The sequence below is a fragment of the Thunnus albacares genome, chromosome 15 (genome assembly GCF_914725855.1).
Source record: "Thunnus albacares chromosome 15, fThuAlb1.1, whole genome shotgun sequence".
Lineage (NCBI taxonomy): Eukaryota > Metazoa > Chordata > Actinopteri > Scombriformes > Scombridae > Thunnus > Thunnus albacares.
Window position 1 is genome coordinate 8,712,306 of NC_058120.1, and position 24,882 is coordinate 8,737,187.

Below are 24,882 nucleotides of genomic sequence, written 5' to 3' on the forward strand. Positions count from 1 at the left end.
GTGACTTCCTGGAGTTGCCTGGCAACCTCACAGTGACAACAAGACTCCATGAAGTCATGATGATATAGGTGCTCATAGGTGGGTTTCTTTTGACCTTTGGACAGAGCCAGGCTGTTTCCCCTCTGCTACCACCCAGATATCAAAATTGCTGTGGCCCAGATCCGACCCACATCCAACAGTCATTACACTTTCATCCGGCCCACATATCGCATAGAATGATGGCACCTGGGCGGTCCGCTCCTGTTTCCCAGATCTGGGCCACAAGCAAGCCATATGTCAACCAAGAACAAACCAGATTAACCAGAACTAGCCCACATCCAGCGAGAGCACTACATCTTTACCAAAAAAAAAAGGCCCACATTTGATTTGGGATATTTGGGCCATATTTGCTATTTTACATGTGGGCCATTTCAGGCTCACTTCCATTTTGATTCGGCCAGAAAAAGGCCAGCAGTGCTGCATCATTGCCTGAAGTGGCCCACTTCTGTATGCTGTCTGGGCTGTCTTTATGCTAAGCTAACCATCTCCTGGCCATAGTTTCATATTTAGTATACAGACATGTATGCAGCTCTCTGTATTACAGTGAATGAGCACGTATAAATGTCAAACTATTTCTTTAAAAAAGCTCATGTGTATAATAAATAGAACCGGTTGAGTTGTTTGATTTCATATTTTATTTAATTGATCTTCTCTACCGGATGTGCAATTTCTGCCTTGTCAGTCATTCAGTAATGTGAACGAAAAGACAGAAATTCAAACCCTCCTCAAGCACACCTCTGATGTGTTCCCCACTGATGACATGTTCATAAGGACTCCTCTAGCAAGTGTGACCAATCCGGCTAATCACAGCTGTCAGGTCAAATTGCACGACTTATACCAGACACTTACAGGAAATTGTGATCCAAGTATGTCAGAAGAACCTTCAAACATCAAAAACCCAGTCCCGGCCTTGTCCTGTCTTTATGAATTCAGACATCTCCACAGTGGGTGTTCCCTGAGTTGTTTTCTGTTTTTAACTAATTCAGAAACCCCTGCAGAGATATGTTCATCTTATTATACTTCAAAACAACAGAATTGCTCAGAAAGCCTTTAATGCCTTGTTAGATGAGTATCCCCATCAACTTGTCAACTCTCCTAGTTAACATTAGGATTGTTAATTGCAAGACATTTTTTTTCATATTAAGTAAAGTTCAGATGTTCTTTGAAAATCCTTTAGACTTGGACTCATTTATAATTTATACCACTGTCTGAAATAAATTGCAGATATCAAGTGAGCCCTTATGCAATACGTCTGACTGATGTTGTCATCTCTGTTTGAGTCTGCTCACCTACTGTGTGTGAAGATATCCCCTGAATTAACTAATTAACTATACATGTTCACCCTGTGGCATTATTTGTACTTTCACCATCTATATGTAACTTTCTGAAAAATGTGGCTTTGATTTTCCTTCAGTGCTGTACATAGATTCTCTTCTGTACTACAGTGACCTTATAAACCAAATGGTAATACAATTTTCTGTAAACCTTTAACAACTTGGCAGATTTTTTCACTTCATCAACACCTTTAAATTGATTTGGTCTTACTGTACTGAGAATCATTTTCAGACTAACAATGTTTTCAGATGTCAGCACTGTAGTTTGATTGGTGCAATATCTGTGTGGGCAAGCACTAAAAATAGTTTGGAATAGCACTTCAATTCCAAAAGGCAGTAAGGGGGGTTGACATTGTTAACCATTGCTTTGTCCCATATGTGATTTCAGCATCCGAACATGGCTCTGTGACTTCTTATGTTACTCTCTGTCATGATTCACAGAGTAACGTACAGAGTGCTGACCTCATGGGACTCTGTTGCTGACAGTCTGATCATTTGCAATCTCCACAACTGAACCCATGAAAGAGAGACAGTGAACACAAGCTAAACCTCCCTCTTCCTACAAAGTGGGATGAACACAGCACAAGAGTGTGCAGGAGCTTGACAACTCGTGTTGAAATAACATGAACAAAAAGAAATGTCTAGTGGGAATCAGTACTAACGTTAGCAAGTTTAACTAGCTTCCACTTTTAAGCTTGCCAGCTTTCTGGGTGAAATACAAACTTCACAGAATGATGGTTACTCACAAATGTTGAATGTTGTAAAGGGACAGACGCTACCAGTACGTAACCAATGCTAAATGTGCTTGAAAAAGGAGAAAAGGCTTTTTGTATCAACAGTAATAGGCTATATAGGGCTATGATGTGCTTCAGTAGGTAGTGCACCATGGAAGTTGTTAGCGCTTCTTCTTGCAACGCTGGCCATCAGATGTCAGTCAGCTGCTGTCATGGGAAATGCCTGCAGGCCTGAAGATTAGATGCTGTTCTCACAAATATGTTGGGGGGAAAAAAGCAAGCCTACCTGAACCTGATGCAAAAAAGAGACCTGATCTGAAAGAGACTGAGAGAGAGTGAGTCCCATAAAGACCCAAATAGAGAGACAACACCAACGCTGGCAGCAACATGATGCACTGTGGTCAGAGAGAGTAGCAATACATGTCGTTTTTTGTTTTTTTTCTGTTAAAACAAATTTTTCTCCTGTGATGATTATGACGCACCATGTAATCAGAGCTGATGGTGAATCTGCTCAGATCCACTCAGGTATAAGAGATATTGATACACCATATCCAATTTCAGACCAGTTGTGTCCCTGGTCAGGTCTCAGATACTAGGAACCAAGTAGATTTTTCTCTCATTTCTCTAATGTATGCTCTTCTGAGACACTTAACCTCTTGACTGAGGGAGATAAAATTATTTTTACATGAATTCTCACTTATTGTACTTAAAAAAGCTGTGGTCATCACCTTGTTTTGATGTGTTATGTGTTATATTGTAAATAAAGCAAAGCCCTCAGAATGACCATGGATTTGAATCAACACCACTTTGACATGGTGTTAAAAAACACAATGTACATTTAAGCTTGCATTAGGTTGTCAGCTTCACCCCCCCACAGTTAGGCAGTAAGGTTTTAAAGTGAAAAGACACTATTATGACCACAGTCGGCATGATGAATATGATATGCTGTCATAAGATTTTAACTCAATTCAGTTTTGAATATAATGTAAATAAATGCGATTCTGCAGTGGCTGTGTGATCTGAATGCTGAAGGGTTGTTTTTTTGTTTTTTTTTCATTGGATTAAAGAATTTCTGACAGACTGCCCTAAAGAGAATATGCAACCAGTGTGTTATTTTTTAACGAGATTGTTTTATGAACAGGTGTCCCACAAGGCTGCTTTTATCCACTCTATTGTTTTCAATCTACACAAATGAAATGAGGAAGCAAGACAGCAGCGTATTTACTAGAATATGCTGATGATCTGGCCTAGACTGGTTTATGGTCCTATACATGCCTGCACAGCCACACATCAACAAGCTGGCAGAAGATAAATGATAAACCCAAGAGCTGATACTTTATTTGGGGGACATCAGTTCCCACTTCCCACATACTTTCCCACATTGTTTCCTTGATGGCTCTGTCACTAAATACTTGAAAATATGTAACTGATCCATGATTACCATAAGAATCCACAACACCCACTGCTACTGTACATTAAAAACAAACTAAAACTCAACCCACAGGAATGAATTAGGTCTTTTTAAATACAGAGTCTCACTAAAGCTCATCCCATCAAACGAGTGATGTGAGTCATTCAATGAGCCAAGCAATGTTTTAATCGTTTCATAATTCGCACCATTATTTTAGCACCAAAGTAAGCATCAGTACACTGGTTAAGAATCAATTTCCCAGAGAATATGATGGATGTCTTTGAGCACTGATATCAGATGTAACATTACTGGAGGCCCCTACTTTAAGGTTGTTTAAGTAGCGTACATATCAGCTATAATGACGCTGCAGCTATTGTACATTGTTTTCTTATTTTTCAAAAATCAATTTTTATGGAAACAGCGTCTAAGCTTCAAGCCTCTTGGTGGACATTTCTATTGTAGTGGGTGAAAGAAAACTGAGAGCGACGGCATTAAGAGATACACTGTCAACTCCCATGGTGCACTACTAACTGGAGAATGTCATTCTATATGTAGGATATATGGCGTGACATTCTCCAGTATGTTATCAGGCATTTTTTACACTAAACATTAGCTATCAGCCATTAACATTTTCAGCCGTTTGTCTCTTTACAGCATTTAACATTTGTGAGAACTCATAGTGCTGTTAAGTTTGTATTCCACTCAGAAAGTGGAACCTAGTTAGCGTAGCTAGCTAACTTGCATACCACATCAAATGAGGCACCCAGTAGCCCACTGTTTAAGAAGCACACCTACTAAAGGTGCAATGTGTAGGATTCAGTGGGATCTAACAGTGAGGTTGAAGATTGCAATAAACTGAATACCCTTCCCTCTCCCCTTCCAAGCGTGTAGGAGAAACTGAGGTGGCGTGAAAAATGAGAAAGGCCCTCTCTTGAGCCAGTGTTTGGTTTGTCATATACACTAATTAAAACATACTTATGAATATTATATTACACTTCTGCCAAGTCCGTTCCGATAGATGACATTAAATTCTACACACTGCACCTTTAGAATGTCGTCCCCTATTTTTGCAAAACTCATCGGAAGATCATTACGTCTGCGTCTACGTAGATGAACAACTTGTTTCCACATAGCTAATCAAATTGCTTAATTTTAAACCACATTTGCATGAAACAGTAATGTCAATGATGTTCGATCGTATGCAGAGCAGACAGGCACGCCAACTAACAGCCAGACAGCAGCCAGCTATACAACACAAGAGCCACAGACTCTGAGCACCAACCCACATTAGCTTCCCTGCTAAACTCTCCTTCTTATCTAATTTACAAACATCTTGTCCTGCACCATAACTTGTTGAACAAGCTCCTAAACAAGCATCCACTGAGGAAAAGTGCACCGCTAATGTCAGTTTGCAGGCTACGAAGCTAATTAGCTGTAAACAGCATGTAAACATATCTGACAATATCATTTTGGTTAATTTAAATGCTGGTGTAGTTCTTACTCTTCAGTACAACTGCTAACAACATTCTCCCCATGTTTATGCTCCCCTGCTGGGGCTCAGCCTGCCAGCTGCTGTGAACATAGACATGCGGCTCCAGTTGCTAAGAGGAAGTGGAGTATTTCTGAGATCTTTGGTACTTTTTAATTATAAAAACTATGTAAAAACTGATTATTGACTGGAAATTTCTATAGTTATTGAGCTACAGTCTGTTAGGTGTTCTGATGCACAAATAAACTAGCTTCTCACTGTCTTTCTAGCTAATGCCTCAAATGTCAATAGCCAAATAAAGTGAACAAAGCTCTTTTATCCCTGGTGCAGTCAACCTTAACAAAAATATGTAAAATTTATGGCTGTGTGATTGTTAATGTACTGCATTGTATGAAAATCTTGCCAAAGACACATCAATAACAATAACGCAGTTACTGGGTATTGTAGTGTTATTATTTAGACTTAACAGCTCCGTCATTTGACAAGAAACAATAACGGCTACATTAGAGGCTGGGCAGTAATAAAGTAATTAGAGGTGAAAGTGTTTTTTATTGTTATCATTACAGGCAGTCAGGGAAACTGGCTTATGTTGCCTTTGTCTACCATCAAACTTTGAAACTTGTTTTGTGAATGCAGTGTAGCCATTGTGATGCCCAGCAGCCATATGTCCTCAGAGGCTCCACATGAAGCCTTAATTAACACTCTGTCCTCTTTGGCAGGAACAGAGCACAACCTTCATCTCAAAGTCTCTTAAAAGAGAATTGGTTGACCTCACTCACACACTGATTGTCACCTTTGTCACCCACTCAAGAGTGCAGTTGTATACATCCTCTATGAAAAAGTCAATCTTCTGCTGTTCTACTGAAATCTAGATAATGCCTTCAAAAAAGGACAACAATAGGACAACAAACCACAACTATTTGTATTCTTGTTCTTCTCATGATCACTGTCTTATTGCATTGCCCTGTCTTATTCTAAGAATTTCATTATTATTAAGTATTGATCACAACAGGCAGAGTAATTTCTTGTATTTGAATATTTGGGGTTTTTTTTTTACATTTTGTATCATGTCAATATTGGTGATAATTCCCCTTTTCTAGTCAAGTAGATGTAGTGAATATATCCATGCCCTAATTTCTTCAAATAAAAAATCATTTAGCAGCTTCTACATGTTTATACCTGCAACAAAGAATCTAAATAGAACCTGCGCTGTCTTTCAGGGTGTCTAACATTACTCGAAATAACTTTAACCTACTGTAAATGCCAAAAATCTAATTGCAATTCATGTTTAATTTCTACATATAAAAATATGAAAAATGTATGTATGTTATCCTTGTGAGTTTAGGGTGATTATCTTTATACAATACTGTTGATAGTGATATTCAAGCCTTTATCTAGTATTGATTTTACTTTCTGCTGCTTTAATTAGTTGAAAATGATTAATTGAAATGCTTGGTGGAAAACATTTGAAAAAAGGGTTCAACTAGTACAAGCACTATGGGTGCACTACTTATTATCCACAGTGCTGTAGGAGGTGTGTCGTAATACTTCAGTCAACAGAGAAACCTACTAAAACCTGCTACATTGAAAGCAAATGAAAAATGGGGTGGACACAATAACTAGAATACAGAAACATATTGCAATAAATCATATCTTTGTGAGACTTACAATGCTCATTGGTTTTGATTTGTATTTGTGCTCCCTTCTATTTTTTCCACTGCCTGTAAGATGTTTCTTCACTTCACAGTCAAGTCACTTCAGCTGGCAATTGTTTTCCCATCAAATACAGACTCTTCTCCTTCAGTTAATTTGTTTATGTCAGATCATCCATCAATCACATAGACTTCTTTTGCTGGGTTTTGATGAAGCTTGGGGAAATGATGTAACTCAACCTTCAACCCTTGAAAATAGGATTTTCAAGCATATGCCAATATACAAGGGGAGGAGGTTGAGGATGGGACCTGGGGAATTGCTTGTCTATATGATATTTAGACATCATGGATGGGATTGTGACAAGACCAGAGGGAATAATGCATCTCACTGCTGTGTTTTGCCATTTCTACAAATGACAGAATAGAGGAGCTATTATTAGAGGTCACAATAAAATGACTCAGGGGGCTGCATCATGTGGGAAGCCTGTTTTCTATTGACCTCTTTTTACAGGCAACTACATAGGGCCAGTCTACCCTGTAATGATGTATTTCCAATTAGGGGGAACTTGCAACCTTGGGGGTACTTCTGCAGTTACCACAGGGCATGTGGAAAGATTGTGGAGTAGATCAGCCAACTCAAACAAGACTAAGAGTCTACAGCTATGATAGCGTCTCTGTCAGGCTGTACATGGGCACAGCTTTGAGCTAATAATGCTAACATGCTGATGTTTAGTATTTGGTATAATGTTTACCATGTTCGCCATGTTAGTTTAGTGTGTTAGCATGCTAACATTTGCATATTAGGCATTAGCATTGACATTTGCTGAAGGGAATGTTAGTTTTGCAGACTTTGGTCTAAAACAACAAATTGAAATTTTGGCGCTTGATGAAATGTCACCAAATTAAAGATCCCCTCCAGGCATGTATTAAGACATAAAAAATACTCTGCCTCGAACAATATTGTGTCTGATATGATTTTTCCACAAAAAAGTATAATTACCACTTTAAAATCCATAAAATGAGTTCATGAATATGCAAATATATTTCATTTCAAAAGTTTAACCGCTTGACACAAGATGTCTCCTATTTCACAGCAAAGTCCATTTTCACTATATGTGCACTGAAGGCTGTAAGTTCCACATCACAGCTGTCTAAGTTGAATATTGGACCAAGATTGGCTTCCATAGGCCCACCCCTTAAATCAGATTTTTACTAAACATAGAGAAACTTTCCACCTTCTGCAGATGAATGTGACAACAGGCTTCTGGTGTCAAACTCTGCACATACATCATTCTGCACAGTAAAGCTCAAACATCCAACTGTAGGAACAAGATGAAAAACATGTTTTTGAATGGAGGGGGACTAAAATTTGTTAGATTACAAGGTGCCCCTGTTGTCTAGGGGCTAAGATGCCAACCATGAATATCCCTGGTTTAAGTCCAGGGAGGTGCCTTTGTTGAATTTCTCTTTCCCTCATTTCTTTTCATCTCTCAGCATAAAATTTCCCCCCCAAAAAAAGAATTATAGTTGGATCACCAAAGTTGTCAGAATTTATCTTGAGCACATCAACTAAATTGCATGGTGATTCATCCAATAGTTGTCGAGACAGTTCAATAAACTGTGAATATCTGTAGAAAATTTCATGGCAATCCATCTGATTAATCCCTTGAGCCATGCCACCATGTCAAATAGAAATTATGATTTGGTAAAAAAAAAAAAAAAAAACCCATTTGTGTTTAGCAGGAACGTAAACACACAAATACAAGTTGGCATGACGTTAGGCTAAAATTTATTATATTCATCGTCACAATAACCAACAATCTACCAGCTACGATAGGCTGACTGACTGTACAGGACAGGACTCCCACCAACTCCAGTTTTAGGCCTTTGTCAGATGGTAGAAAGATGACAGGAAATGAGGGGGAGAGAGCTGCAGCAGAGGTCCCTTAGCCAGGTGTGGGCATGTTGCGGTTCATTGAGAGTGAGTGAAAACTCCTAAGGAAGTGAGCAGAGAAGCCAAAATAGATAGTTAACAGTAATGGACAAATGGTTCAAATGTCAAACCTCTGTCACTCAAAGTAATAACAGTAGCAATGCAAACTTAACCAAACTGGAAAAAAAAGACAAAGCAAACAATATTGTGACAAAATACACTATTAGCTCATAAATAGTGTTTAACCAACAAATTAAAACATTTGTAACATGACAGGTGGTGTCACTGAAGGAGCATCTGAGCTGTGCAGGGGCTGTGGGGGTACACCAGACAAAAAAAACACTGTACTTTATTATCTGAAATGTTACTGGCAGCATTTTAGAATTTGAAAGAACTCCGTCTGGCAGTCACTCTCATAATCTCTAAACAAAAAGTTGAGGAAATTTCAAATTAATAAGAGCAGCACAAGAGTTCAGTTGTTTGACTTTACATTGTTGGTTCTTTCATTTGGTGTGTGCAGTGGAAAATCACAGAGAATGACAAGCATTCAGTTTGTGGGTGTGATTGAGCTGCACTGTTTTTTGTTTAGAGGTATTTGTGGAATCTTCACCAAGTCATAGTGTGTATATATATAGTGTAATGTCTGTGCTGTGTCCTGTTATCTGAATTGACTGTTGTCATTTCTGCCCTCTACATCAATTTATCTAGTGGAATTGCCTGAACTTACGTATGCAACCATGCAACTTTTTGTTTTTTCTCTTACACAAAGGTTCACACTTTCACAATGTCAAGCAAAACCAATTAACACACAACTAGACTACACAAATGACACATTGAGAAAAGAGGATTAAAATGTTCATTGTGTATATAATTGCTCTGCTTTGCCAAATGTCAATGCTCTTCTCAATTCCAACAGACCAAATCTGGAATTGCTTTGCTGTACAATGAGGAGACCAATAATACCTATGATGTCTGCCTGAAACTGACCAAAGAGGTATTAACCATACAGAAGCTGGATGTGGTTTGCACAGGAGGAAGTGAATCCCAAGTAAATGTAAGTGCGCCCGAGGCATCCATTTTAATTCATGCCCAGAATACTGTTTCAATGTTCACAATATCCTTTTGCCAATAAGAAACTCCCACTTTCTAAAGCACAGAACTGTTGTACTCAGAAGACAGGCGACTGGCGGTCTGGGCTTAAGCATCAAAGTAAGCAGATAAGTTTTGATTATGGAGAGACTAAAGTGGAAATGAAAAGGCTTTGGGTTGCAAAGATGACTGTTTGTCTGAGAGAGCGGTTTTGGGGGCAAATTTCACTGCTGAAATTCAACAACATTCATCCTCATCTTTCTCTCCTGCTTTTCAGGGAGGTGCAGAGCACAATGTGCCTGTGGTTATTTCAAAGATTTTTAAAGATCAAGTAGGTAAGAAAGCATTTTATCTCACTACTGTAATGTGGATGTGGAAATGGTTTTCAATACACTGTTAAATGTCATTAATCGAGTTCAATATTGAAATAGTAATGAAAGAATGAGGAAAGTGACACTAAATGTTTTACTATTGACATTTAAATTCTCAATGAAAGCATTTTGAGCATCATTAATTTTCATCATCATCAATTTCCTGTAGAAGTATGGATTAAAATAGGACATGATCAAAGAAAAGGTTGTTAAAGTGTAAAGAAATGGGATAACAGTTTTGGGATTATTTATTTATTTTTTTTTTGATTACTTATATTTGCTTTCTTTCCCAGAGCTAGACGAGAAGATTGATACCACTCTCATGTATGTGTTAAGTACAACACTGGATTTAAGACATGTTTAGCCTAGCTTAGCATAAAGACTAGAACTTCTAGCATGACTCTTAGTTAACTTAAGTTAAAAAATACACCTCTACAACACCTCTAAAGTTGACTTATCTACACAATGTTTCCTGTGTATTTAAACTGTACATGTACAGAAATGTAAAAATGACACTTAGTGATTTTAGTTGTTTGTTTGGGGGTAGTCCTTGACGAAAGGCAGTGTATCATCCGCCTAGCATCTGCGGCTATAGCTCTGGTTGCCAGATGCTATCAGAAAACAGGTTTTTGTTTTGGTCTCTGTACAAGCACGATTGTACCAAACCTGGCTATCTTGCTGTGATTTCAAGACTTTGGGTTGCTGAACAGTCAATGCACCCGGCTTTTGTTGGCCAAGAAATTGTTAAAGATAACAAACTCCCCATTTAACAACTTTAAGTTCTTACATTTCCTTTAAAGTAAGGGTTAAAAAGATTTGATTGTGGAAATAAGTCTGTTTATAGAGTTTCATTTTGGACCGTGCTAAGCTAACACTTGCCCCCTGTTTCCTGTCTTTATGCTAAGCTAGGTTAAACATGTCCCACTTCCAGCTCCATACTTAAGAGGAGGACAGATATGAGAATGGTACAAACTTTCATCTCAAGCTTGAGAAAGAAATAAAAAATATATATATTCCCCAAAATGTTTAAGTATTCTGTTAAAACTGCTTTATTTGTAGACTTTTTATGTAGACTTACTGGTAGACACTGAATAGAATATGAGTCAACTTATTTTTGCATTCATTGTTAATTGAGTGTAGAGGATACAGATTATTTCCAGGCAGGATAGGCATTCATAATCAGCGAGGCTGTCTCTAAAAGCTGTGGAAGGGCAAAAACTGTGAAGAAGTAGCCAGACTGAAAGAGTAAATATGACCATGCTGTTTGCTAGATGGAAAAGAAAATACTTTAATCATGTTTATCAGTTAAATTGTAAGAACTGATGACTTCTCAGTATCCTGCTAGGATACATTATCGGAGCGTCATGTCAGTGAACCGTTGCCCTGTAATTTGTCTTTTTGCCCACATCCCTCTTAATACCTTTTTTGCATACTAGAGAATCATGTCTTCATATCCCCGGGGATGTTAAGAGCCCTTTTCACAGAGCTTCACAAATCTTTCCACAACAGAGGTTTCATTGTTTCCCCCCATGCCGCTGCAAATGAGTTTATATCCTGATTAGTTTCAAATTTCATGCTTTTTCTGTGTTCTTTCTCTGAGCTGTAGGATGTTGCCTGAGATTAGTCAGACAGAGACACTGATTGCTATTTCCACCACATTACCATGTATGAAATGAGCAATTATTTTCTAATGTTTTCATTAACCTCTGACACTTGACAATTGACGCCTGCAGCCGATCAGACGGGGAAGCTATTCGTCGGGGATGCTGTGTTGCAGGTTGGTACATCAGTTCATGACTTATTTGCTTCGAGGTTGATTTGGGTCACCGCCAAGAGTGGCAACTTGTTGCATCTTAATTTCAACCCTCTCGCGTTTTGACAGACTTTAATTTCATTGAGAAAATAGAAAGAGAATATTTTTTAACTTTGAACTGCATAATTTTAATCAAATGAGTCTTTTATTATGTCTCTATGTACTTTTGAGGAGATATTATTGTGGTTAAACTTATTATTATTATTATTATTATTATTATTATTATTATTATTATTGTTGTTGTTGTTGTTATTATTGAGTCATGATTTCAATGTATGTAAACAAATACCTCACTGTCATAGATTCTGTGGTAGGTTAATCATAAAGATACCAATAAATTATGGCTTCTGTTCATTAGAATAATCATCAAAACCCACAAGTGTCTTGTATTTAGTAATGATATTCATTTAATCTTTTAAAAAGTTAATTTGAATCTGTCTGGCAGGAGCGCAGGTTTATTGGATGTGCTCTTTATCTAGAATATCAAGTAGATTCATTGGGCAGCCTAGCAATATTAACATTCATATTGGAAGGTGTTATGAATTATATTATGAAATGAAGTGCTATTTCTTCCATCAGAATATCGCATCTATTTACGTACTTATTTAAGTTACGGCAAGAGAGGCATCAAATAAGCATAGAGTTGCTAAATTACACACTTTCTGTATGACATATTTACCTATTTGATTTTCCACTTTCTCTGTTGGTTTCTTCAGGTCAATGGCATAAATGTAGAGCATTGTACTCATGAGGAAGTTGTGAGTATATTTGTAATTTACTGTTGAGAAAAGTCAATACCCTGCTCCATTGCTGTTCCATCCTTCTCCCAGGTTTACACAAAATCCCACTGGTTATTTAAGACGGAGGTGGTCCTCAACAATCTGAGATGTCATCTTGGCAGGAGGCTGTTTTTGAGTTACACTGTGACAAATTGAAAAGGTTGAAAAGGAGTAGAACGGTATCAAAAGCTGCTGAGGAACTGAGGGCGCTAATATTTGAGTTTTATGTGGGCATTTTTTTGTTCAATTTCTCTCTCCAATTTAGCTCCTGTCTTTGTCGAATATTTCTTTTATTCTCTGCCACCACCCCCCCTCCCACACACACACACACACACACACACACACACACACACTCTTCCCATGCCTGTCATCTCCGTCTCTTCGTGCATCCCCAAACAGCTGTTCACTATATTCACCTCCAGAGCATCAAAACACATAATGAGCAGTTTCTCTTCAGAGCAAAATCTAGAGTTTCTAATGACAGGCTGTTAGTCTCTCGGCACTGACAGATGCTCAGGCTAAAGTAACAAGAGCAACCACGCAATGCTGGAGAGGATAGCGAGGGATCTGGTAGCAGAAGTGACTTATGGGTGTGTAAGAGTGACCTGTCATTTTAGATGTTACACTTAAGTGTCTCATTTTTCTCTGTTTTCCAGGTAGTTCTAGATAGACTGACAGATTTGATATTTCATTCTTTACATCTAAACTTACTTGAATGCCTCTTTGAAACCGACTCGACATCTTGGAGGACATATTTTATATCACGTGACGTAGACATTAGATAATCAGACATTCAGAGTGTAATTACTTTGTAGTGTCAGCTGTCACTTTGCTGCCGCCTGTCATGAGAGAAATGCCGGCATTCAAGCTCTGCCTTTGATTATTTAAGTGAACCCACATCAGTCAGGCTTTAACTTATGATTACATATTCTTCACTCCTCTCTTGTTGCATTTTGTTTGCTCAGGCAGTGTACAGTTTGACATGAATGTGGCTTGTTTCATCTATGTGAGATTAATTTCATCTCGCTGCATCACTTTCAATCTCTCTCTCTCTTGCTATCTCCATCTCTATCTCACTCGCTCCTGTCAGGTTCACCTCTTGCGTACCGCAGGAGATGAGGTCACCATCACTGTTCGCTACCTGCGAGAAGTTCCATCATTTCTAAAACTGCCTCTAGGTAAGAGTCCTGTGTTTTCATGCTGTGTAAACTCACAATAAACAGCATTTTTATTCAGTCAGTTTAGAAATAAAGGAGTATACCACATTTATGGGATTGTATTTGTGGTCAACTTAACCCTCTAAAGCTGTTCAATAGATGAGCATTTATTTCATAGTTATAAATTGTTGTGCTCAGTGGCCTGAAGCGAACAGTAATGACAGCAACACCTCGAGCTGCAATTCTCTGCTCCTGTACTTACCTTCAGCAGCCACATAGACACTAAAAGCATCCATGTGGAGCAGGTAAAAGGTGAGAAACGAGGTATGTGGGTTAGAAAATGATAGTGAGCAAGAAAATGAGAATTTGAAGCAGGACTGAAGACAAATTGGAATTTTAGAAAGTTTGGCAATTTCATGGAGCACTTTTTTTAAATAGCTGACATTACTGTGACTTTCCTTGTTTTTTTTCCATATCAAGTAAATGTGATGGGCGATGGCAAACTGTAAAGAGTTATAAGTTACTGCACAATTTGAGGAATATCTGGTTATTTACCTGAAAATAACACATCTTCATGTTGCCAATGGTAATTATGAGTGACAAGCGAATTAGTCAACAATTTACCAGGGACACGTGAGAGATTTTGACCACTAGTAGCGCTATTAGCAATGTTTTTATGAGTGGGTCTCTATGAGAATGCACATGTACATGATGAGGCAATACACGTTTGTTAGGCCTAAAGGATACGTATGTTTTGGTGACTAACACTGAATCTAAAACAGACTTTTTTGGTTTACAACAAAATGCTTTAAAAGACCTTTAAGTGTCTACAGTAATATCACTTTTTGATGCCCCAAAAATTTAAAGTCCTCTTACTAGTGTTTTTTAACCACATCTCACCGTTTTCTTCAGTGGAACTTTCCTCAACTTGAGTTTGCTCTCAGCATTGTCCTTGGCAACTTAGCAAACTCCATCTGGTGAGGAAGACCATAAGATGTGGTTGAAAGTTCTATACAAAATTAGTAAGTGGACCTACTATTTAAAGCAGTTCCATGTTCAATTAACTAGATACAATTTCTTAAATGGACATCTTTTTCTACATTGAAAATGCAGAATATATGAATATGCAAGTATTTTTTGTTTTGAGAAACCGCAACTTGTCATTTTTGCATTTAATTTTTTGTAAAGATTAATGACATAAAACAGGTTATTTAGTGAGCTTTAGAGGTGCTGATGAGCAGAATCTTTACCTTTTTGACAGAATCAGGCTAGCTGTCCCCGCCCCCCATCTTCAAGTTGTCATGTTAAGCTAATGTCTCCTTTAGCTTCATATTTAATGGTCACATATCTCTTAGCAAGAATACTAAAAATGTACTTCGTAAAATGTTGAACTATTCCTTTAAATACTGAGCAAATGTGCAGTTAACATCGCCAGCACAAATGTAACAGTGAACGTCATCGTTCAAGTCTGCAGCACATGGGACCTCAGCTCAGGCTTCAGATGTTCACAGTTGCAAAAACATTCAGACTGCTGAACAACCAATAATTGCTGTCTTATGAATTAGTTGTAAGCAAAAAGTGAAAGAGCTCCATGTAATACAAATGATTTCAGTCTCCACAAGCAATCATAATGATGATTTTGTACAATTTATCTAAGTATGAAGAGCACACAGATGTAGAAAAATAATTAATACTAATAGACTTGCATGAATATATGTAGCTCAGTTGATAAACCACTATATTCTTGCAAATTCAAAGCGCTGTGAGAAAATTCCTCATTTCTTCGGGGTAAGTTAACATTCAGAGGAAGGCGTCAGTGCAGAGATGCCCAGGTTTTGCTGTAGGGTGTTTGGCCGGTGAATCGTGTTTTGTTGCCTAAGAATGAAAGGTTCAAGTCGTATTCTCACTAAGCTGTCCTTTGTTTTACTGTGGCACAAATGACAGCAGGAGGGGCCTGGAGCTGTTTGCCACACTTTACCGAGTGTGACTGAATCAGAAAGCAGGTCCTCTTAATGCCAAGCTAATATCATATCAAACAGCTGCATTTGTCTCTTTTGGATGCTGTCCATGATCTCTTCCATGGCTTCAAGGCAGGGCAGCAGAATAAAGTCAATAATAAATATAAAATTTAACACTATGAACTGGGCCACGCTCTCTGAGGTTTATGTGCAACTCTTATGTTCTTTGTTTCTGGTGAAATGAAATAATAGTTGGAAGTTGGACTGAATGTTAAACTGTGATTCTTCTGAAGCTTTTATGTAAAGAACATGAATCGTTCTCCTCTCTTTCTCAGGTTCTCCTGGGCCGTCCACTGATCACAGTCGAGTATCCTCTCCACTCTTTGACAGTGGCTTACATTTAAATGGAAACAACACGGTAAGAGAGATCTATTTGATACTGTATTTTGTATATTAGATTATGTTTATTTATCTTTCCCATTCCCAAATGTTAGCTTAAATCAATTTTCTACTCTTTAACTAAGCTTTTTATACGTTTTAAATAGCATTTAAGTTGCTTGACACTCTACCAACTCAGTACAACACAGTATTTACAGTATAAATGTCTATCTGATGGCCTTATTCACCAGTTATTACAACCTCTCACGTATTCAATACCAAATTATGTAACACTTAAACATGCTTTGAACCTACAGTTGTTTAAAAGTAGCCCCGTCACATTGTGTAATACCATTGTGAATTGTCAGTGTCAAGAATTAAGTGTGCATACAGTATCATAGAAAACTGTCTAAATAGTGATTAAAACTGTCACTTAAGCATTGCAACAGCTGTGGTTACATTTTGAAAAACAACTGCACTAGAATATAAAACTTGACTTATGTTGGGTTCATTGGTGGTGTAGTCCATTAAGACAACAAGTTTTCTCTTGCTCAGAGCAAGGAGTGCCTGCAAGTACCACAATGCAATGCACATGAGGCTTTCACCAGTGACCCCTCAAACTAGCGTAGCTTTAGGAGTATTTATTTCTACTAAACTGTTAATTAATGTTTTGTATCATGTCTGTGCAATGGCCATATACACAACAACTGATCAGTGTGGTTTGAAAGGCTCAGGTGAAATGGCCAGCATCTCCATTTGGCTCTTCTCACCAGAAACGGCTAGCAACTGTACACATATGGCTGCGCAGTCCTCAGAATTTGTCATTTTAATAGAAAATGTTTGGAAATGGTTAATCTGCATCTGCACCTGGAATGGCATCAGAATCCACATAATAAAAGACAATCATGGAACAAATGTGCCAGATTGTTTTTAATTCTAGGAAGTGCTGTCGTTCATGAGAAAATAATGACTGTGTTCAAATAAGAGACTCTGTGCACCCACACAGGTTTTTCAGTTATTCGGTCTGATTAGACATCTGCTCAGGTGAGGTTGGGCAGGGATTTATGTTAGGTCCTAGACGCCCATGTACTATCAAGAATGGCAAAGATGTACATACAGTATAAGTTGTCCTACCCTAATAGGTGCAACAAAACTAACAGGAGAATCAGGGAGATGTCAATCATACAGAACCTGTAGAGACATTTAATTGGGTTTACAAGAGCACTGGGCAATAGTTTGTAACTTAGTAACGTGTTACAGTAGTATGATTACTTTTTTTCCACTCACAAGTAGTGTAAATGATTATAATTTGAAATTCAGTAATTTAGTTACTTTGACATTTTGGGGAGGTGGTTTGTCTTACCATAGTGTGTTCATTGGACAGACTGGTCCAGGAGGTATTAACGTGGCGCAAGGGCTGGATGTGGGGGGAGGTGGCTAGCCTCTACCAAATGAGCAGAAAAGACCTTTTTCATTTTAACATGTTACAGTAGGAAAATCACAGGTGTAAATAATGAAATGAATGATGGCTGAATTCCATTTATCTGCTTCAGTTTCAGGGTTCTGGTGTTTTGCATGCTGGCTCACTGTCATGGCTTACTGGGACACTTGAATAGAACTGAGCCATTGTTAATGTTATTAATAATACCTGTGCTTTTCCTACTATGACAAGTCAAAATGTCTTCTGTGCCTCCCATATCACTCCATATTTGTCTTATTTAAATGATGTGTCTTGTTAGCTGGCTAGCCAACCACTTGTAAGCCTACATTTAGCAACCTGGCTTTGCTTTCTTGTTTTCTGTTTCTACATGGTTAAATACAGGAGATATAACGTGTGGATGTGAAGGCTTTGGGTTTGTTGGAAGGCACCTTTTATGTAGCTGGGCTGACAAACAAAAGTAATATAACAAGTACCTTTGCTGAGAAATTAGTTATGCAGTTACTTTTTTTAATGAGAAAGGTCATTGTATTATATTGACTCAGTTTCACTTCATATTGGAGGGCAACTGTAGCCAAAATACTTACAATCAACTCTGTTCACAGTTAACCAATACTCTGTTTTTATCATCCCAGCTAGCTCAGCAGGGCTAACCACTAGCCAGTGAGCAGCAGCAGCAGCACTATCAGCTGCAGCCTGAGCCTCTGCCTCTCTTTGTGGACTGTGGCTCATACAAATCCGCTTTGACTTTGACATGTTATTAAATGTGAAGTAATCCATAATGTCCTCTGCGCATATATGCTAGGACGGTGTTTGGCTGTCAAAAATGCATGTTCCAGCCCTGATAGCTGGCTGCTGTGCAGCTGCTCCCCGGGCAGAGAGAAGAGAATTAAACTTATCTCAGCTAAACTCTCCCTGTTGTTCTTCAACCCCTCACTGATGTCAACATACTTTAGGGTCAAAGGGCGATGGAAGTAAACTGGGCTGTTGGCTACACTGATACAGAGGATATTGGCAAGTTTTGTGGATGTTGTAGACTATTTAAACAACTATTGTGATTAATACATGGAAACAAGTTTTAAAACCAGCAAATTATTATTTAATTCGTTAATCTATTTCTTTCAAATAAGTTAGGCTTTTACAAGACCAACTTACCAGCTGGGCAATAATTCAATACCATCATTTTTCAACTTTAAGTGAAACTGTATCATGATGATGTTTTTCATGTTTGCTTGTGTGTTGTCTAAATTAATGATTTCATGTTAATTGTAAATAGAAACTAACAAAATGAATCACTAAAGACTTGTTTAACGAAATAAAGAATGGAACATTGCATTTAATCTGTTTAATTACTTTGCATATATCATAATATATTGATATTGGAAAAAAATTCTTACTGATATGACATTGATTTGAACCATTTCACCCACTTATACAAAATCATCACTCATTTTTATGCAGTAGATGGCTCAGTTATACATTTTTAATCATACATTAACTACAAACTGTGAATTAGCCACATTGATTATTGAATGTTGAATGTGAAGAATCCATCCCCATTCATTAATTTAAATCTCACATGTGAAGCCACATTATTGTGATGTGATCTCTGCACACAGTAGCAATACTGTTGTTGTGTCATCTTATAAGACCACACAACAGTTCAATCAGTTGGTGTGGTTTCTTAGGGAAGAAAGGGTCAAAGGCAAGACCAGACAGCCAGAATCATTTCATTAGGTTGTGTGTTAGCAGTGAAAGCTGCTGAGCCTGTCTCATCGTAGGGTGGGGGTGGCTGTGATTACAGCGTATACTGCAGGGAATGATAGTCGGATGCTGTACCAGTTGTGGATTTTTGCTGATTCCACAGAACAATATTTCAGTCTTATTGAAACACAATGTGATACAATCAGTTCACCATCTGTATCAACAGGACTAATCCAGCAATATCTCCCAAAAACATACAGTAAATACTCTTCATTCCTTTGCCCATCCTAGAAGAATGGCTCAGGTACAAATGTTTTGCTTGTGTTGCAGAAACTGGAATGAAGCAAAATGTTTGGAAAGCATACACTGGGCTTAATGTTGCTGTTGAGTCTACGGGCTAAACGGTGCACACTGTGCAAGTAGATGAGTGGAAAAATGTAAATGTTTAATTTTTTCCCCCAAAGCCCCTATTTCACTGTTTTAATGGTAAAGCCTCAGAAAATTGCATATTAATACGGTAATCTATAATGAAAAGAGTAACTCTAAAGACTCTATCTCTAGTTCGTCATTTCACATGCATTATTCAGAGAAAGCATGAAGGACAGCAGGTTGCCACTTTAACCTTTCATAGATAATCTAGATTTAAAGTGTTTTCATTAAAATCCCTAGAAGGAGCTGGAGAAGGGAAAAGCATCTTTGTGCACTGGACCTTTGCATGGTTTCTTTCAGTTCCCAGTTTGTACACATGGTTAATCTGAAGAAAAAAATAGGCCCTGACACATGCCTACCTATGCAAAAACAACTTAGGTATGACTCAGTGTGACATAATAGGTCAGCTGGCTGGAGCCAGATCTTTACATTTAATTCCCTTGTTGAAAACTAGGTGGCTGACAAACACAATTAGCCATGCAGTGTCCTCACCCCAGAAATACAAAATAGCAAAAGCTGGCCTCCAGTAAATTTTTGCACATGTCAAGTGAGATTCTTCTTGCCTTATAAATAAGGACTATGATGTGAGTGGTTGTTTTTCTTCTTAGAATAATTGCTTGTTGTGTTGGTTTTTTTTCAGTGCAGCATAAGATGTGAATTCACTTTAATGTTCAGACTGTAATGATAGGAAGCCTCCAGATAAAGGTTTGCAAGAAACTAGGGCAACCCATAACTTCATTTTCCCCTAAAAAGACAAAAATGACATTGCATGCCATTAAGCAAGTCTGTATCGCATGAAATAGTCTGTAATGTAAAGGACCATTAAACCTGAGGTCGGGTGAGGGTTGAAATGGTATTTGACCTGTTTGTACTACACATCTTTTGCAAATTCTGGATAGTTCAGGAAATAACAGCAAATGTTTTTTTCTGCCTTTGTATCTCACTTTTGAACAAAGCCCATGATTTTTTTTCATCTGAGAAACTTGGTCAAGAGGGTTTTTTGTGAGTCTCACAAATAAGTTGTTGGCACAGATTGGTGCCATTTCCAACTCAAGTTCTGGGCACATTTAATGCTGCACTAATAAAATTTTTATATTAACAATTTATCAATACACTACATATAGTATGAAAGGGGTTACTCATGAGAAAGTGACAAAGCCTACAGAGAATTATCACCCAACTCTAGAGATTCCCTCAGCTTTACAGAGCTTTTTAGCATCTTTCAGCTCATTATTCTGGATAGGACTTTAAAACAACTTTACTGTTTTGTTTCACAGCACAGTATCTACCTGTTTTCAGTATAAAAATAAAAATAAAAAAAAAGCTCTGATAAACTCACTGTACACTACCTGACTAGCTCCAAACAGCAGATAGAAATCGTTTTCAGCTAGCTAGTGAACATGGTGGAGCATGTGATTGAGACAAAACCAGAGCTAAAAAGAGTGAATGTGAGATTTACATTTATCAGGTGGCCAGAAACACAACAAATAAATGCTATATAACTGCTGAATGTGTAAATGTGTAACTATTTGCTAACACATTCACTATTTTAAAATGTTAAGTTGATGACAAAGAGAAAAGCTTTTAGGAGACAAAATGTGTCTTTTGACTTGCTAGAGCTGATTGTTAAACCTCCTGGGTGCTAAACCTTTTATATTACATTCACAAGCTATGTTGCAGGCCAACTGCCATACCCAAGGCTGTGATGTGGATGTTTTTTCTTTTGTTTTTTTTTTGTTTTTTTGCCAACATAACCTTGATGATGTTCCACAACATCCACTTCAAGAAAGGAGCAAAAATTTTCTTTGCATTTCTGGGTCCATTTTGTTGTTTCAAAAGGCCGAATGTTACTACAAATTACATGTTTTCAGCACATGAAATTAGGGTAATGTCTAAAGCATTAGCAATAAATGCTTTTCTGAGTTCTGTGGAATTGGGGTAGGGCTCCTATCTAGACTCACCATTTTTCATTAACAATCACACAGGGAGAAATGACAGAGTAAGAGACAGCAATTTCTATACTGACAGCAGACCCAATAAACCCGAATGCAGTGCACCCACAAGGGGCACAGTGAGGTGAGGCTCATGATGCTCCAGTTTTCTTGACAGAAAAGACATTGCTTTCCTGAGGTTCATATCTCTCTCTATACCTGTACATTTAACGGCTGGATGCTACGAGGCCAGCTGAGTACATTGGGAGGTGTTGAAACTATGGAAATGCAGGAACAGAAGTCAAAATAGGGGAGGCAAGTTGAGGGAAAGTACAACAAAAAAGTTAATTGCCTTACCTCTTCACAAAAGAACCCCTTCACTGTGGCATGGCAGCAATGAACCAAACCATTACTCTTGTAATGATAGGTAATTTCACACAACAAAATATACAGTAGTAACTATGTTTTTCTTACATTTATCATATAGTATATGACCTATAGTATATGATAGGGGTGCGCAAAAAAATCGATTCACATAAGAATCGTGATTCTATCTCTGCCGATTCAGAATCGATTCAGAAATTCAGAGAATCAATTCACATTTTTCAGTCTTGCCACGATGCTGTTTTCCATTTTTTCCTGAAATGAATTAGCTCGCTAAATCCCATAGATGGCACAATGACGCCGCGGACCCAAATCCGGGGGCAAGAAGGAAGTGAAGTGGGTGTCATGGAGAGGCCGCGAGCAATGGAGTACCTGACAGAAAAACAAATACAACCTGGTCCATCGGCTATGAAGGCGATTATTTGGACAAATTTTGGATTTTCTTATCTCGAAGGGAAGAAGGAGCTTAATGCCATTATCAGGCGCTGCAATGCACTTCCGCAGGTTTGTGCCATTGTGGGCTTATTTATTCGTAACCGATGTGAAACAGTCAGAAAATAACGTTTTATTGATCTGATTCACCAGCTTCCTCACTAATGTTACCAGCTCCTCCTCTTCATTCACTCTTCATTCACTCTCTAGCTTGTCAACCACTGCTTCTCTCTCGTCTTTTTGAAATGAGTCGGGAAGCCGTCAGCAAAGCCTAACTTTACTTTTAACGTTATCAAACGAAGAGAAATGTCCTCCCCTCTTCCTAGTGATGTTTTTGTCATATGGCAGGTTGTACAGCATTACAGGTTGCGTTTCTCCAAAAGTTGATTCTTGTTCAACTTTCTCGCTGCGGCCCCTGCAGCCCCCACCACCACAGCCTGAACGCACAACAGATCTGCTGCCAGCTGATTATCTGAGGACGGGAATGAGAAAGTTATTTTCTCTCAATGAAAAACGTCTCCTTGAAACTTATGACAATAACTGCCAAAAACAAGCCAACGAGATGCAGCAGCGAAACAAGCGTTTAAACAGCTGCTCTGTATTTTGAAACAGTCAATAAAATTTGGTAAATAGCGAAGCTGCCCGATTCATTACTTTATATTCATGTAGTAAATATACAAATATCAATTAGATGGTAATCTGCATGAGAAATTAAGAGAAAGAAACAAAATCAATTATAATAATCACTCACTAAGAGTGATCAGTTTTCTTGTATGCACTTTGCAGCTAAATGTAGCAGGCAGCTATTGTTTGTTTGATTTTGTTAATTGAAGTAGGAATTTAAGTTAGCCTATTATTTGAGGTTTTACACTCAGCAGTTTATCATTGCAATCATTTTTATTTTTGTATCAAGTATTCGTTTTACCTCTTGTCTCAGGGCTGCCTTGGTTTCCTATTGACTGAGTGGACTAAAGGAAAATAAATCTTACATTTGATTTAGTGTGATTTTTTTTTTTCCTTTGAGACCTGATTGATTTTGCATCGCAAATCGATTGTGAATCGAATCATGACCCCAAGAATCGGAATCGAATCATGAGATTTCCCGAATTGTGCACCCCTAGTACAGTTTAAAAGGTATAATCATGTTTTTGCTTGAGTTTTTTCTTCTCCAAGCACTCACACAACATGCTTATAATTCACTAAGCTCTGTCTTCAGTGTGGACTCTTGACATTGAAATGACTGATATGGTTTTCCTTTTCATTGTACCCTGGGCCATTTACCTTATGGATTCATTTACATGCTTTCAAATAATTATGCTTGCTTCAATTCACCTCTGGAGTATCAGTATCCGTGAAGGAGTGGCTGACTGATCCGAAAAACAACACAGTGGCTTTAGTTCCTATTTTCCAGCTCTTCAGTAGAGGCAGGTGCTTTGTCAGAGTAATCCACTCTGACAGCCTGATAGTTTTCTATTTCCTGCCACCTCACCTACTCACTGCAGAGCTCCACTTGAGAGTCAACTAAAACATTGTGTTCTTGGTTGAGATAAATGGAGAAAAGGATGATCATTTCTGTAGAAATGTAGTAATTACTGGTGTGCAGCTGACAGGGGTCTGCATGCGACATGTTGTAGTTCAGCAATGATGTGCCACTTAATTTGCAAAGGTATGCAGTTTTTCTCTGCTGTTCATTCTTGACTACATTCTACCCAGAGGCTATTTTAATGCTCTGGTAATATGTTCAGCCATTTTGAACTCGAGGAGGGGGGAGGCAGGTGATTTGCTTCTTGTGTGATGAACACGCACCTACCTGTACTGTGTGTATAATGATACTGATTGTTTGGTGTTGTTCGGAGGAGTTTTGGGATTTTGTGCTGACAGATAATCTTTAGCTGCAGGAATGATTCACTGTTTGATGTTGCTAAAGCGTTACTCATTTGATCCCTAAGCTTGTAACTCATTAGATAACGTGTAATGCATCTGTTCTTCATTAAGTGTAGTGTGATTTGCATTTAAATGTGGCGCTCTTCCAGCTATCAAAGCTTTTGTCATATATTGTGCTTCAGGACCTTTAGAATGTATCTTCCTGATGCGCTGCCATCAGTCTCCTTGGGGGCTTCATTAAATCTTTAAATTTGAACGCTTTTAGAGGCATCTGAAAAACTGCAGTTTTGTATTGTCATACCGCAATCACAATTTTGACTTTGATATCAATAGTAATATGAAAAATTGAGTTTAGCATCTGTCTTTGTGCACTTTATCTTTATTATTGAGGTCGTAGTGGGTGGTGATGGCGTACTGGAGTGCATTTTATATTGAAAAGTGTTCCTAATATTTTGCCCCCCTCATGTATGCTAATGGGTGGACAAAATATTAGGAACACCATTCAAAAAGAAAAAATCCTTTACTGCTATATCTTTGACTGAT

The 24,882-nt window shown here is 38.1% G+C and overlaps 1 protein-coding gene across 1 annotated transcript in view; it reads left to right on the top strand.

Moving 5' to 3' along the window:
• sntg2 (syntrophin, gamma 2) overlaps positions 1 to 24,882 on the top strand; it is an 84,635-nt gene that overhangs the window by 15,211 nt on the left and 44,542 nt on the right. Inside the window, exons 2-8 of the mRNA XM_044375489.1 lie at positions 9,509 to 9,646; positions 9,745 to 9,801; positions 9,959 to 10,016; positions 11,786 to 11,829; positions 12,582 to 12,623; positions 13,735 to 13,822; positions 16,095 to 16,177. Of these exons, the coding sequence (XP_044231424.1) occupies positions 9,509 to 9,646; positions 9,745 to 9,801; positions 9,959 to 10,016; positions 11,786 to 11,829; positions 12,582 to 12,623; positions 13,735 to 13,822; positions 16,095 to 16,177 (510 nt within the window). The remainder of the gene's footprint in view (positions 1 to 9,508; positions 9,647 to 9,744; positions 9,802 to 9,958; positions 10,017 to 11,785; positions 11,830 to 12,581; positions 12,624 to 13,734; positions 13,823 to 16,094; positions 16,178 to 24,882) is intronic.